This window comes from Ictalurus furcatus, chromosome 17 (genome assembly GCF_023375685.1).
Source record: "Ictalurus furcatus strain D&B chromosome 17, Billie_1.0, whole genome shotgun sequence".
Lineage (NCBI taxonomy): Eukaryota > Metazoa > Chordata > Actinopteri > Siluriformes > Ictaluridae > Ictalurus > Ictalurus furcatus.
In genome coordinates this window covers 9,397,045-9,413,410 of record NC_071271.1, presented here as the reverse complement: position 1 = coordinate 9,413,410, position 16,366 = coordinate 9,397,045, and the positions used below count along the sequence as shown (strand labels likewise).

The 16,366-nt window shown below is 38.9% G+C and overlaps 2 protein-coding genes and 1 long non-coding RNA gene across 4 annotated transcripts; all 3 read left to right on the top strand.

The window, feature by feature from the left end:
• Nucleotides 1–1,127: 1,127 nt before the first annotated feature.
• Nucleotides 1,128–1,853, top strand: LOC128621372 (uncharacterized). The gene is made up of 3 exons (XR_008388266.1): nt 1,128–1,209; nt 1,570–1,690; nt 1,767–1,853. It is a non-coding gene; the product is annotated as an uncharacterized LOC128621372 (long non-coding RNA).
• Nucleotides 1,854–8,716: 6,863 nt separating this feature from the next.
• On the top strand, nt 8,717–12,499 carry LOC128621709 (signal peptide, CUB and EGF-like domain-containing protein 3). Its single transcript, XM_053647665.1, has 6 exons — nt 8,717–9,078; nt 9,505–9,683; nt 9,765–9,867; nt 11,948–12,106; nt 12,196–12,358; nt 12,433–12,499. The coding sequence occupies exons 1-6, from the start codon at nt 8,850–8,852 to the stop codon at nt 12,497–12,499; spliced, it is 900 nt and encodes a 299-aa protein (XP_053503640.1). The 5' UTR covers nt 8,717–8,849.
• On the top strand, nt 12,280–16,345 carry LOC128621371 (signal peptide, CUB and EGF-like domain-containing protein 1). Of its 2 annotated transcripts, XM_053647091.1 has the most exons (4): nt 12,280–12,358; nt 14,009–14,375; nt 14,536–14,739; nt 15,985–16,345. In XM_053647091.1, exons 2-4 carry the CDS (start codon nt 14,174–14,176, stop codon nt 16,230–16,232), a joined length of 654 nt encoding a protein of 217 aa, XP_053503066.1. In that variant the 5' UTR covers nt 12,280–12,358; nt 14,009–14,173; the 3' UTR covers nt 16,233–16,345. The 2 variants fall into 2 exon arrangements, with proteins under 2 accessions (XP_053503066.1, XP_053503067.1); XM_053647092.1 differs by lacking the exon at nt 12,280–12,358 and having other exon boundaries at nt 13,869–14,375.
• The last annotated feature ends 21 nt before the right edge of the window (nt 16,346–16,366 follow it).

The window sequence follows — 16,366 nt, the reverse complement described above, 5'->3', positions numbered from 1 at the left end:
TGCATGATTTTATGCATTGTGCTGCTGCCACATGATTGGCTGATTGGATAACTGCATAAATGAGTAGATATACAGCTGTTCCTGTCCCGAATAGCACAAAGCCATTTTTTTCTCACAAGCGCCTGTGAAAGCGCTGGGAAATGAGTGAAACCTCAAGTACAAACGTTTGCATGTCGTATTTGTGTGCGTTTTTGGACTCTACAGTGACTGTGAGATGTATTTGCTGCCATTGTTCACTATCTCGCCTGAAGTTTTGAAATGCTACTACATACACTTCAGCATTCGTAAACACAGAAGTGCATGGTTCTTCCATGTTCTGTCGATGGTGCTGAATGAGTACATGCACAGGGATTTTCTGCCAGTAAAACACTGCTAGAATGAATTGAATGCCTTATTTTATATCTGTCGCAATTTTCTGTCAGTGCTTTTAAAATTCAGTAAATGACTGGTGGATAACACAGCCTCTTCTAGTCGAGTATAAGGGTAATAGTTTTGAATTTGTGTTATACAGGGAAAATGATAATACTCTACATGTGGTTGATAGAAATTAGTTTGAAAGCACTGAAATATATCTTTAAAATGAGCCAGATAACTGTAATAAAAATTTGAACTACTTGAAACACTCCCTCTTTTGCAGGGTTTTTCTGCAAGGCTCCTGGTCAGAGTGCCCCATTTGGACCATGTGTAGCAGGACACTTCTGCCTCTCTGGGGCTGTGTCCCCAAAACCTGAGGATGGTGTGACTGGGGACCAATGTCCTCCTGGTCATTATTGTCCTGTGGGCTCCTCATTTCCACTGCCCTGTCCACCTGGCCACTATAGCAACAGCAGCAAGAACACAGAGCTCTCTGCCTGTCTGGCCTGCCCTGCTGGTGAGAGCGCAGATCCGCCCAAGATGTAGAACAAATCAGCTCTTAAAAATATATTGCAGTGAATGTTGTCTAAATCTGATTTTGTGACATTTTTATAGACCATTACTTGCACTGTTTCTTTATATTTGCTGGATATTTTCTCTCTTGTAGGATTTGCTTGCTCCAGCAGGGGGCTCTCTGCTCCTTCTCATGTTTGCCATGCTGGCTATTACTGCCCCCAAGGCCAGAACTCCAGTCAGCCTGCTCAATATATGTGTTCCCCTGGCCATATGTGCCCCCCAGGCAGTGCTACACAGATTTCCTGTGCTCCTGGGAGCTATCAAAGCCTACACACACAGGTTAGCATAGAGATTTATGGGTTAACGCTACAGCAGGAACTCTCAACTCTGGCTCAAGTTTCAAGTTTCCCCTGCTCAAGCTCACCAGTCTACATAATCAATATTAATTATATTAATTACTTAATATTGTTAATATTGATTATGCCTTTCCCTAAAAAGATATTTAAGTGTGTTCCCTAGGTGGAGTTGATGCTTTCATTTCGGGATGATTTAATAAAATGATTTTATTGTGTTCATTTTTTATAAGTTATTTCTAGCAACTTTCAGGAAATCTATATACATCAACCTTTAGCATTATTATACACATAATAAGACCATGTCTGGTTGAACTGACGATACAGTGATTGATTTGTTCTGCAGGCAGAGTGTTTGCTCTGTCTGCCTGGTTTTTTCTGTGCAGGCTCAGTGGATGCTGAAACAGGGATTATGAGAGGGACCACCACACCTGTCCCGTGTCCTGTGGGGCATTACTGTCCAGCAGGTAAACACACTTCTTGGAATATGCTAACAAAGAAATTTGCAGTTTTTTCACATTATAGAAGTTCTATTTCCATCAGGTACAAAATCTGGGCGTGAGTTCCCCTGTCCAGCTGGTACTTACAGCAATGAGTTAGGTATGTCCATTGTGGGACATTGTATTCTCTGCCCCAGTGGACTGTACTGTGGCTCCTCTGGCCTGTCCACACCCACTGGAGACTGCTCTCCAGGGTGAGTGACCACATCCACATTCCATAACACACATCATTTCATCACAGCACTATAACACGTTGCATAAATGACTGTCTACTAACCTTTTTTTTGGTAGGTATGTGTGTATCCAGGGTGCTTCTCAATCACAGCCACCTGGAGATGCCACAGGAAGTAAATGCCCAGCAGGCTTCTATTGCCCAGCAGGCACCAGTCATATGCATTCCTGCCCTCCAGGAACATTCAGTTCATTAAAAGGTCACATCCATTTTTACATAAAGCTCATTCTCTATTCGTATTATAGCAATTGAAAAATAATGTATGTTTCTGAGTTTACTTAGACATGCAATGTGTACTTCATATTGCACTGAAATATATGTTCCAATAGGGGCAACATCTATTTTGGATTGCCAGCCATGTCCACCTGGTCAGTACTGTGCAGACTATGGGTTGAGTTCACCCTCTGGCCTCTGCAAGCCAGGATATTACTGCAGTCTCCGATCAGTGTCCTCTACACCGCATCATAACAGAAGTCATGGTAAACAATTGTGCTCTCAAATGTAATGAATGGTTGAAGGAATACTCTAGTATTTTTCTTTTTTTGCCTACCCCACAGGGCAGCATAACACACTAGGAAGAAAGTGCTATCTGCCCTCTTCTGCATACAAAAGCCAGCAATTGGCTAGTTTCACTGTGATTGACAGCTCACTGGGGGTATGTCATCCCTCCCACCCAGAGGGTATGGCCAGTTTAGCTCCCTTGGCTCCCAGCAACAGACTGCTGTAGCTCAGGATTTGAAATCGCAATCTCCCAAATGCTTTTCAGTGCCACTCAGGAACCCTTTAGCATTTAAAAAAAAAACCTAAACACTATCTACTGCATCTGTAGTAGATGTGCAGTTGCTCACATCAAGAATTTCAACATGTTTCCCTAACGTGAGTTCAAAACTACTATACAACTTTACAACAACTACACTCTAATAATAAATGTCTTAGGATGAGACAAAAATCATAGAGTGTCTTAAAAAGTGGAGTTTTATCTAGTTTCAAACTATTTCTCTAAGGTTTTCTGGTCTCCAAGCACATTCAGGCTGAAACTGGGGCACAGTGGTACCACATAAGCACATATTCTTCCCTCTGGAAAAAGTAGTTCCATCTCTGAAAAGATGAAAGATTTTTCTACAAAAAACTCATTTAGCTAAATATACTGTATTGTTTATTGACTGCCCAAACAACTGCCATTGGACTATCATTATAAGTGAGTTTCAGATAATGAGTTTGCATTTTCCCCCTCAATATAAAGAAATTCTAATCAATCGTACATGCTCAAATGCCGTAGATAGATATTAAGTTTAAGTTAACTGGAGTATTCTTTTTACAGTACATGAAATATTATATAACAATATAACATTAGCATTTTATTTTCTTCCTTTCAGAGGATAAGGTGCATGGGACAAATGCAGAAGATAAACTCTTTGATTTGGATCAGATCACTGGGAATATCTGTCCTCAGGGGCACTACTGCCCCATTGGAAGTGTCCAGCCATTAAAATGCCCACCAGGTAGTGATGTAACCACACAAAAAAGATAATAAATGATCAATTATTCCTGGCCCACACTTAACACTTACACCTGGTCCATATGCTGCCATGAAAGTAAATTAATCTGAATAAATTTTTGTTTAATTTGTTTTAAAACATAGATACAACTTTAACAAGCCCACTTCTTAAGCAGCATGTGGAGCAGAACATATACTTAGGCTATTTTTGGATGATAATTAAAATCACAAACAGGCATTAGATTAAAGTGAGGAGAAATAAGTATTCAAACACTTTTGTGTGTATTCAATTCAATTCAATACAATGTTATTTGTATAGCGCTTTTAACAATGGACATTGTCTCAAAGCAGCTTTAGAGAAACATATAAACACAGGAATATGTGTTTTTATTATTTAATATACTTCTATTTGTCGCGATTTTCCCTCGTGTTAAGCGCTGGAGTACGCAGTGCTCCCCAAGCTTGAAGTGCGAGCACGTGCTTCCGGGTTTCAGTGACATGACAAGTGTTTTGTTATGGTTTATGCCTTGTCTCCGCCCCTGTATTGTCATTGGTTGTTTCCTGTATGTGTCATCATTAGTCTGAGATGTTTTGTGTTCACACATGATTACGTTTGTCATTTAAACCCCCTGTGTCTCGTTGTACGTAGCGAAGTATTGCGTGAGTGTTATCAACGTACCAAGCCTTTGTTCCTCGTTTACATGCCATAGTTTTGATCCTGTTCTCGTCCTTGTTTTCCGATTCTGGCTTGCCTCGTTTATGCCCGTTTACCAATCGCTTGGACATTTGCCTGTTTAACCACGACTATGTCTAATGTTTTGGCTTTGCCTGCCTGCATTTGCATCCGTCTCAATCAGTTTTGCGTGACAATATTGTGAATATCCACCACAAATTTACTTACATACATGCAAGTTTTTTTTTATTTTGTACACAAAAATATGAGCAATAAGGTAAGCATTCATAAGCATAAATAAATAATATGTTCAAAAATGAACAAAGTTGGTAGGGGAAAAAGTTCTAGATAAATGCTACAAAAAATTGCACCTGGTGATATAAAAACAGATGTTGCTATTGGTTGGGAAGATTTCTTGCAACAAGTAGCAGTCATGGTGAAGGTGAAGGAGCTTCTTAAATTTCTCAGGGACAACAATATTAAATAACATTCGAAAGGAAAAAGCTACAGATCCATAACAAAGACCTTAAACATTCCTGTCATGACAATTGATTTAATAAGATGGAGCTTTAATAAGATAAGATAAGATGTACCTTTATTGATCCCCTTTAGGGAAATATCAAGAAATGCAGATGAAAATTGAAACTGATCCCTGGACAGGTGCAGCACGCAACATTTCATGACACGCTCTAAGACCCGAAAGCAGCAGAAACAACAGTTACACAGAGAACAATAAGCAATGAACTGCACCACAATCATCTCTGTTCCTACACCCCATTCAAACATAATTAAGCTCATCATGTCTGCAGAAAAAAGGGTTCCGCGTATGATCCCAAGAACACCATACCCACAGTGAAGTATGAAGGTGGGAATATAATGATATGGAGTTGCTTCTCTGCAAATGGTACTGGGGCATTACATGTCATCGAAGGAAATATGAATGGAGCAATGTACTGGGACATGTTAGAGGAGAATTTAAACTCATAGGCCAAAAAATGAATGTGAGGAGAAGATGGATGTTTTAACAAGACAGCAACATATGGCCAAAATATCTTAAGAAGTTCTTGCATGGCCTGGACTTGAATCCCACTGAGAATTTATGGAGGATTTTGTGAGTCCATCAGAAGGACTTTTGGGGAATTGAAGACGATTTGCCAGAAGGAATGGGCATAAACGTAACCACAATGCTGCAAAAAGCTAATTATGTAGATGTCTTAAAGCTCTAAAGGCTAACAACAGCTTTGCAACAAAAGTACTAATGTTGTTATTTTGCACTGACTGAATATATATATATATATATATATATATATATATATATATATATATATATATATATATATATATATATATGTGTGTGTGTGTGTGTGTGTGTGTGTGTGTTATGAATGCATACATTTTGTTTCATATTTATCAGTCAAAACTCATTTTTGTAGTGTTTGTAAATTTGAAGTGGACATATGCACTGGAAGTATTTTAAATAACAAAAACCAAAGTGTTCAAATACTTATTTCCTCTCACTGTAGTTGTTTGTTTCATTGTTTCCTAATGTGCCTAACCTGTCTAGGGAATATATTACATACATTAACAGTACCCTAGGATGAAAAATAAAATGGGATTAAACAAAATGGACAGGAAATAATAAGCAGTCAAACACACATACTATATACACAGTCATATACACAGTTTCACACAGTCACATGACTGAATGTTGCTTATACATTATGATGCTTAAATACAGAATGTTTTTGCTGATTTTCTTTTTGACTGTGATGGCATTAATTTTGCAAATGCTTCTTTATAGGAACATTCCTGGGCCGATATGGTGCTGTGTCCGAGTCTGACTGTAACCCATGTGTGCCTGGATTTGTCTGTCCCGATTGGGGCCAGAGCGCTGTAGAGCTCCTCTGCCCAGAGGGTTGGTTCTGCCCTGCAGGCTCTGCGACTGAACATGAGCCTGGTAGGCTGTAGTGGCAATGATATATAGAATATTAGTCTCACATGGTTATGAAAACGCGTAGGCTAGTTTTCCAGTCATAGAAAAGACCTCTGGGAAATGAGAAAATGGGTAAAATGTCTGGGAAATTTTTGTGACATCCTAGAAAGATAGACAACACAGTCTATTTACACCAAATGCTTTTTTTAAAAAAAAAAAATCATTGATTGAGAAAGTAATCCACGTTGTTCATGTTTACTGCATCTATTTTTGTATTTCTCGTGAAACCTTCTCAATCACTGCTGATGATATGTGATTCATGTGGGTTTAAATAAATGCACTAAATCTGCAGGGTTTTTTCAACAAGTCACATGAAACAGGACTATCGCTGAAGACTAAATCTGTAGTCTGAGCTGGAAAGAAATTAGCCTCAGCCTCTAATTAATACCATTCTGTGTATTTGTACTCTGGTGCTGTTGTTCTTGGTTGCACAAAAGGGAAATATTAAGTCGCTTTAAGCCATTGTCAACAGTGCAAAAATGTGGATGTCAGATCTGACCCTTATTTTAATGTCTTTCTTCCTAAAAGAGAGGGAAGGCTTAGGCCTGCTATTTACTATGTTGTGTGGTCAGGTCAACAGTGCCCACTAGGTCATTCATGTCCATATGGTAGTACTGAGCCTGCCATCTGTCCCCCTGGTACCTATCAGTCTCAACCAGCTCAGCCATCCTGCCAGACATGTCCAACAGGTGACTCAATGTTAAGATATATTAGAAACATCTATACACCCATAGATAGCATTCTAAAGATCTGTCCTGTCCTGCTCCAGGTTTTTACTGTCTGGAAGGTGCATCTTCTCCTACGCCCTGCCCAGCTGGAACAGTGAGTCAAGTTGAAGGATTGCAGTCCTTGTTGGACTGCCCCCCCTGCCCCCCAGGCTTTTACTGCAATATTAGTGCTCTCACCTCTCCCTCAGGACCTTGTTCTGCTGGTCAGTGTCTCTTGGTGTTAGTTTTATTGTTTTTCTCTGTCAGGGCTTGTTGTCACAAATTGCATTCTGATCCATTTTCCCAAAGGCCACTTCTGTTCATCTGGAGCCACAGAACCTAGACCAGTCTCTCAGACATATGGAGACATCTGCCCAGCAGGGTATTACTGCCCCAAACAGAGCAGTGCTCCTTTACCCTGTCCTGTTGGCCACTTCCTGCAAAATAAGGGAGCCTCTTCTTATACTGCATGCTCCACATGCCCTCCGGGCAGGTACTGCCTTGCATTTGGCTCCTCCCAACCATCGGGTAGGCAGATTTCAACCAATCCCAGACCTCTACATTTATTGAAACTATGTATGCTTTTTAGATTTAGCTCTGTAAGGAAAAGGAACAGCTCTATTACAGCTGGGAGTAGAGCTAATTTCAGGGCTGAAAAAAAGAGACAGAAGGCTGAAATAAAGAAACTAGCCTAAAATTTTTCTGGCATTATTATGAATTGCAGGTTTTCCTCGAAGTTTTGAAAATTTTTTGGAATTGGGATCTTTATACTGTCCGTTTAAGATTTAACAGCACCCTTCATGAAAAGAGGCAAATATATTTGTATAAAATAAACATTGCATACAATAATTACAAATTCCCACTCAAACTATTGGAGAAACCAATAAACGTTTCTTCTAACAAAATTTAATATTGGCCATTTTTATTTTAATAACAGTATTTTTTTCTCAGAAATATATGCAGCGCAAATTATTGACACCCTATAGAATGTCTATTGAAAATTTAAACATATGGAAAGAGTTCTATTGCTTGAATTACATCCATCCATCTATACATCTATTTTCTATACCGCTTATCCTACTGGGTCGCGGGGAACCTGGAGCCTAACCCAGGGAGCATGGGGCACAAGGCGGGGTACACCCTGGACGGGGTGCCAATCCATTGCAAGGCACAATCACATACATATTCACATTCACACACCCATTCATACACTACAGACACTTTTGACACGCCAATCAGCCTACCATGCATGGTTTTGGACTGGGGGAGGAAACCGGAGTACCCGGAGGAAACCCCGCAGCACGGGGAGGACATGCAAACTCCGCACACACAGAATCGAACACCCAACCCTGGAGGTGAATTACATCCATCTTACCAAATAAGAATAAGATAAGAATCAAATTACTTTTTGCTTCCAGGTTTTTGCTCTCCTGGACACTACTGCACAGGCGGTGCAGATACTGCAGCACCAAAAGCCAAAGCTGTTCAGTTGACATGCTTCTGTGACCTCTTGCCAGAGTCCAGACACAGAGAGTATTATCTGTGTGCTCAGAGATACAGTACCACCTGCACAGCTCATAGCACAGGTATACTGTATTATTGTGCCTGAAACAATCAAAAGCATGTGTGGTAGTTCAAGTTCAACCAATTTATTTGTTTCATTATACAGAAAGTGGAATAAGAAACAGCATGAGTGAGAACTCCAGGCTTTCCTCAGATTTAGCACTGACTACACCTAATTCAAAAATAGCTCTGGAAGTCACGCAAGCTCTATGCAATGACTTCACAGGAGACATTTGCCCTGTAGGTAAATAATCTGCCTTTTTATATATGTATTTATGCAATGTACTGTGTATCCTTTATATAGCTGGTGATCATGAATTACTGTATATGCAGTGAAGTCTATAAGTAATTGGAAAGTGACTTAGTGTGTGTGGTTATGGCTCTGTGTAACACTGCACTAGATGTGAATGGATTCATGTATGACATCACTGATTTTATTACCTCTGGTAAATTGTAGTAAATGTCCTGTGCAGGTTTTTACTGCCCTGTGGGCTCATCTTTGCCTCAGCTCTGTAATGCAGGCTCTCACTGTAATCAGACTGGCCTTCATGCACCTGTTGGTTTTTGCCCTGATGGTTTCTACTGCCCTAAAGGCTCCTCGGATCCTTATGCTACACCCTGTCCTCCTGGACATTACTGTCCCAGAGGCACGGTCTTACCCCTGCCCTGCCTGCCAGGCACATTGAGAAGTAAGATAAAGCTGTGATTCTAGCTGTGATCTTTAGGGATATTCCAAATCAATATTTATAAACACTCAAAGTATATAGTAAGTGTAGTCACTGAAATATAATCACTTAATTTAAAGAACGCTTAATGAGAAATGTTCAGCAGAAATGTTTAGTTCAGCAGAAATGTTCAGCAGAAATGTTTAGTTCAGCAGAAGAATTCAGCAGAAATGTACAGCAGAAATGTTCAATAAAAATGAAACTGGAAAAAAAAGTATGCTTAATGTTATCATATTGATAGACTGTAAGACAAAGTGATTCCTTATTATATTATTTTGGTGGCAAATTAAAGATGTAATATCTCCTAAAACAGTTGATGTAGTCTTGTGTTATTTAACAGACCTCTTTGTGGTTTGTGCTTCATAAATTCTGTTTCTATATGTATCTTAGGCTCTGCTGGAGCAGTGAGCATAGAGGACTGTTTGTTCTGCCCATCTGGATATTTTTGTGACCAGAAAGGTCTAACAGAGCCCAGTGGCCTGTGCTCTGAGGGATATTACTGTCCTGTAGGGCAGAACTCATCTCAGCCTCCAGAGCATAAATGTAGAGCAGGTCACTACTGCGAAGAGGTGAAAACATTACACTGTCTAAATTGGTACAGCACATTAAAAAATGTATTTGTTACCATTAGTAAGTTACCAATTTTATAGGGAAGTATGAGTGGCAGAGCATGCCCTTTGGGCAGCTACCAGCCCAGGAAAGGACAACAGAGATGCGAGATGTGCCCTGCTGGTTTCTCCTGCCCTCATGAAGGTAAGCGGTGTTCCTTTAACAGAAGAACATTTTCAGGCAATATAACACAAGAGGGAGTGTGTTCTCTCAAATAACACCACAGCTGTTATTTTAATATAGTTGTTGTTCCTGTGTCTGTGGAAAAAAAAATATTGCAGACCAATCTTTTACTCATCCTTCAGTATAAACTTGCCATACAGTCATGTAAAAAAAATAAGTACTGTACACTTCATGGAAATTGTTTGCTTTTTTGACATGTTTGGACAAGCAAACATTTGATCATCTTTTAAACTGCCTGTTAATGAAGTTGATATACTTGAACAAAACGATAAGGAAACTTATCAAAAAAGATTTTCCGATCATTTATTCAACAGAAATATCAATAGATGTGGTATTCTACTGTGGAAATAGTGAGTTAGTATTGCCCCCTTTAGCAGAAATAACTTCTTTTAGACGTTTTTCACAATTGTCCATCAGGCTTGCTGGAATTTTTGATTTTTGGATGTTTGATGGTTTTCTTGCATGTACAGCCATTTACTGGGATTCATATCCAGGCTTTGACTAGGCCATTCCATAACCCTCCATTTCTTCTGTTTGAGCTATTCCTTGATGGATATGCTAGTGTGCTTAGGATCATTATCCTGTTGAAAGGTCCACTTTCAGTTTAACTTCAACTTTCAAGCAGATGATCTCACATCAACTTAAAGCTCTTTGATATGATGCAGAATTCATAATTGAATCAATGAATGCAAGCTGTCCAGTCCCTGAGGCAGTAAAGCAACCCCAAACCATAACATTTCCACCACCGTACTTCACAGTTGGTATGAGGTGCATCTCCTGAAAAGTTGTCTTTGGTCTGTGCCAGACATGTCTGCTGTTACTGTGGCCAAACAAGTCTATCTTTGATTCGTCTGTCCAGAGCACTTTATTCCAAAATCTTTGTGTATATGCTCATTGGCAAACTGTAGTCTTGCAAAGGCTTTTTCCTGGCACGCCTCCCATGCAGGTCAAATTTGTGCAATCTCTTTCTGATTGTAGAAGCATGCACTTTGACACAAACAGACTTATTAGCAGATCCTGTGATGAAATTCTGGGGTTCTTGGAGATTTGTTTTTGCGTCATGGGCTGAATTTGCTGGTATGAATTTGCTGGGCTGAATTTGTTGGGACGACCAGTCCTGGACAAATTGGCAGCCGTTTGAAATCTGCGCCATTTGTAAATTATTTTCCTTACAGTGGAATGATGTATTTCAAATAATTTGGAGATCTTTTTTAAGTCCCTTGCCAGACTCATAGGCATCCACAACCTTTTTTCTGAAGGCCTTACAGAACTCTTTAGGTTTTGGCATGATGACACCACACACCTCAATAGCAAAGGGAACACCAGACACTAGATATGAGAGGGGTATAAATAAGACAGGTCCCACCTGCACTCCCTAAGCAGCTTCTAATCACTGGCACCCAATCTTGAACACCTGATTCAAATTTTATGGATTTGAAGGTGTGATAAATGTAGTGGTGTACTTACTTTTTCCATGTGACTGATCTGGTTGTTTTGTTTTAGTTTAAATGGTCAAAATTGATTTAAAATGTCAATTTTATATGTGTCATTTGATAGTGTATCACCTTTATTAATAGGTACTGTTTCAAAGAGGATCAAATGCTTGCTTGTCCAAATATTAATAAATAAATTAATAAATTAATAAATAACACAATGGTGTACTTGTTTTTTCACATGACTGTATGTTTGTCCACCATATGAGCAAAATAGTGAAAATTAAATGCAGCATTTATATTAGCTTGTATTTTGTTTTTTCTTCTCAGCTGATGGTTAAAACTGCTATAGACTATACAGTAGTTTGTCAATCTCTGATCCAGACATTCATCATTTGACATCTCTGATCCAAACATTATAGAATTAGTTTTGTTAAAAGTGTGATCAGCAGAATAATACAGACTGTGTGGGGAAAAAGAGCTGTTATCAGATATAACATAATGTCTAGTGGTCAGATTGTGTGGTCAGATTGTGTGTTTAGATTTACTGTAACTATTTAATGTTCCATTTTTCTAGTCCTTTTGCTTAGATATTATTTTTACCGTAGGTATGACACACACAGTCCCATGCAAGCCGGGGTTTTATTGTCCAGCATGGTCTGCTATTGACAAGCCATGTCCAGCGGGGACTTATGGAAACCAGTCTGGGTTAACTGAACTATCCGAGTGCACTTTGTGTGATCCAGGCTCATACTGTGCAGGAGCAGGTAGAGAATACTGTATGTTCTCTAAGGCAAGCATGTAAAGGTCATCAGAGTCCTCTGTTAGAGGATTTTACACATTTGTGTCTGCTTAGGTAACGTTTCACCCACTGGTCTGTGTATGGCCGGCTTCTTGTGTGTTGGAGGAGCTTCTCTGCCATCTCCTGTAGACAATGTGACAGGAATGCAATGTCCACCTGGATTCTACTGTCTCACTGGGAGCTTTACTGCAACACCCTGCCCCAAAGGCACTTTCAGGTACACATGGCTTTGTATAAAATGACAGAAAATTATATACACAGTTGTGTGTAAATGTTTTCATCCCTTTTTAGAAGTTTAAAGTTAAAGATTTTGAATGGACAAAGACTGGCCAAACAATTTGACAGAGAATACAGATAAACATTGGAAGAAAATATAACACATGAGATGATCCTAAAGCTCCTTAGAGGATATTTAAAAAGGTTAGGATAAGTTATAAAGGTAAATTCACACATTTAGATAAGAAAAGTACTTTACTATTATTATTAATAGTATTATACTAGCATTTGGCTATTTCTTTTACTTAATTAAGGAACATCTTTGAAGCTTAATAAGTGAAATATTCTTTGTTTTCTTCATTTTGTCCTAAGGGTGTTGAAACTTTTGCACTCAACTGTAGTGACATAATTTTTTTTTATTAATATCTGTATCTGTTTATTGCTCCAAATATCCATATCTGTATCTGTATTCGGATTTTAAAGTGGGTGTGGCCTAAACTTGAAGGTTTCTGTTTGTTTGCATGATTGTTTTTTGTTTAATAATCAGATATTTATTTATTTAACCCTACCAATCTTGAAACATTGGAAAGCACTGGGAAAAACCTGGACATTTTGAATTCTCCCTCAACCTCAGCTACATCACTCAAGTTCATAAATGGTCTCAAGTAGAAATGTAAATAGTTCTTATTTTTGTTTGCCCTCAGTATGTTCAAATGAAGATGGTTCTATTTCCCAAAATATAAACAAACGTTTAGCCTAATTTAAAACATCATGACCCTGATCAGGCCATTGCAGTGATTACGTTTACATGGACAGCAATACTCTAATTATTGACCTTATTCTGAATAAGACAATATTGTGATAAAGTTGTTTACATGAGTCGCTTTTAGAATATTCCTTTCATGTTCCTGTTTTACATGTTATAGAACATAGATTGATTAACGACACACGTCATTACGTCCCCACACCACGCCGTCCGACGTTCCCTTCAGAATTTCACGTATCAACATACAGTTGGTTTCGTTATGGTACCGTATACAGTTTTGGGTGTTTTATTTTTAATTTTATGAAAGCTTCAAGTGCAGTTAATTATTTGTCATGCTATACGTGCAAACAGACGACTGCTTGAAGCTGTGGGCTGCATCCGAAACTGCATACTTACCTACTATATAGTAGCTGAAATACATGTATTTAACCTACTATATAGCAGGTAAGTACGCGATTTCGGACGCAGCCGTGCTCTCTTTTTTGTTGTCAAACGGTTGAGCACTGCCATGTGTGTACTTGTCCTGTCGCAAAATGCGGTGAAAACTCCCACATGACGTTAATAGTGTGATTAAGTTCTGTAATGCACTTCGATAATGTGACTAAAATAGCAATACTCGACACGTCTTAATTCAATTCGAGTATGACTTTAGCAGGATTAAGGTAATCAATAATCACTGTTTACATTCTTAATCAGACTATTGTCTTAATCGGTTTACTATCGGCTTATTGTTAAAAAACGGGGTCTTAGTTTGTCCCATGAGCTTCTAATCTGACCACTCACTCATGTTAACAAAAAATAAAAACCTCCTGCTTTATGCTTAAGTATGTTAAATGCAGAAACAGTTTTGATTCTGTAACCATAATTATGTGATTTTTCCTGTAGCGTGCAACGTGGATTGACAGAACTAGGGCAGTGCCAGAGTTGCTCCCCAGGGTTTTATTGTTCAGTAGTAGGCCTGACTGCAGTTAGCGGACCTTGCCTGCCAGGTTAGATTTGTGAAACATATCCTTTATTTTTCTAACTTTTATTATACTGCAGTCTTTAAATATGACCCTGTTGATTCTGGCAGGTTTTTACTGCAGTGAGGGATCGCCTAGCGCAGCCCCTGTGTCTGCTGTGTTTGGTGATGTTTGTCCTCCAGGTTATTACTGTGAGAGTGGCAGCGCTGTGCCCACGCCCTGCCCGGTGGGCACTCACCTTTCTGAGAGTGGTGGAAAGGGTGCAGAGGACTGCATGCCTTGCCCTGATGGTAATGCCTTATTAGAACTTTGCAGGCTGACCTCAAGACCTCACTGCTATATAAATCATCTAATGGAGTTGTAAAAAGGGTCACAGGCATTAATTATTCTCACACTTCCTATTTTTTTGTGTGCAGACTTTCTTCATTTCTGCATGTGATTCATCCACAGGGATGTTCCAGGATCTGAAAGGCCAAAGAGAGTGTAAACCTTGTCCTCCTGGATTCTACTGCCCCACATCCACCCAGAAATCTAATGTCAGCAGCACTCCATTGATCTGTCCAGAGGGCTATTATTGTCCTAATGAAACACGGCTAGGCAGGCCTGTCCCTTGCCCCAGAGGCACATACAGTAATACCCGAGGCCTTTCAGCAGGTAATACATTATTTAAAGTAATATATATAGAATAAGGGTGATTATTAGACCCCTATTTTTGTGCTTATGACACAAGTGTAAATAAAAGGAATATATTATATTGCTATTATATATTTATAATATTCCCCTTAAACAAGAGCAGTTAATTGCACTGACTTTTTTGGTAAAGATTTCATTTAACTGGTTTGACATTTTAATGGTAGAAAAAAAAAACACCTGGCTGATATAATTTAGGACAGTGCATATGGGGGCTCACTTACATGAGCGAGGACATACACTTTAATTTCATGTCTCTGTGAGGACATTTTTGATTATAATAATTATAGAATGCTCGATATAATAGTCCATTGGCTGCCTAACTGACATTCAGTCCCTACATGTCATTCTTTTCTTTTCTTTTCTTTTCTTTTTTTTTTTTTTTTTTACAGATAAAATAATTATGTCTGTTGTATTTAGTTAATAATTTGGGTGAAGATGCCTATTCATGTTGAAACAGTGTGACAGAAATAGTCTAAATTCATAAACTTGGGTTGGGATAGGACTTTAAATCTGCACTTGAATTCAGGAAAATACTATTTTGGGTTTGTGCCTGTAGAAGGTTGAGGCTGTACCTCAAACAATGATTTATTTAATAAGGTTTTGCAGTTGGGCCATTTCTACCTAAAAGTGCAAAATGCATGATGGTGTCAATGTAGATTATTATAATTATTTTACATGTAAAATGTTTCTTACTGCAGTCTTAAAGTGACCTTGGGAACAGAGAGTGCATGCTCAAACGAACACGACCAAAGGTTAGGTATTAAATTTGTGAAAGCCCATTTCTGTTAGTTTAAGTCAAAATAAAACCATTTACAAATCCTTAATAATGAAAAATGACGCTATATAAAATATTCACAGATGACTTATTGTTACTGCAGTAAAGTTGGCTTTATTTTACATTCACCATACATTCCCACTGAGAGCCTGTGAAAAGCCTTATACCTTATCACAATGCACATGTGGACTCTTGTTTTACATTAATATCATATTTTGAGCAGCTTTTTTATGTCTTAATCAAAGTTGTACTTGAGTTTCAATTTGAACTCTTCTTATTTCTAACAAAAAATGTCTAAACAAATTAGCAAAATGCCACTGCTTTATGAGCAGATTATGCTTGTGCATAGAAGAAAATGGATCCTTTATTTTGAAAAATCATGACATTCAGGTTTGGCATTGGCTTTGGCATTTGTCTGTTTTTGTGATTAGATGAGTGCGTGGTCTGTCCAGTGGGCTATTTCTGTGGTGCACATGCACTTGTCCAGCCATCTGGGCCGTGTGACCCTGGATTCCTCTGCTTTTTGCGTGCCACAGTTCCCAACCCCAATGACAACAAAACAGGAGCTCTTTGTCCACCAGGGGCATACTGCCAGCTGGGAGTCAGAACTGGTACTGGACAGAGCTTCCAAAACATTCTACATAACAATGATAACACTGTACAGAAATCAACATTCTGAAGAGATTTTGTAATGGCAGAATGACTTGAACATACACTAATTTCATTGTTGTGCCTTCCAGGTGACTGTTCTCCAGGCTACTACTGTGACTGGGGATCTAGTAGCCCAGAAGAGAGACTCTGCCCAGCAGGTTT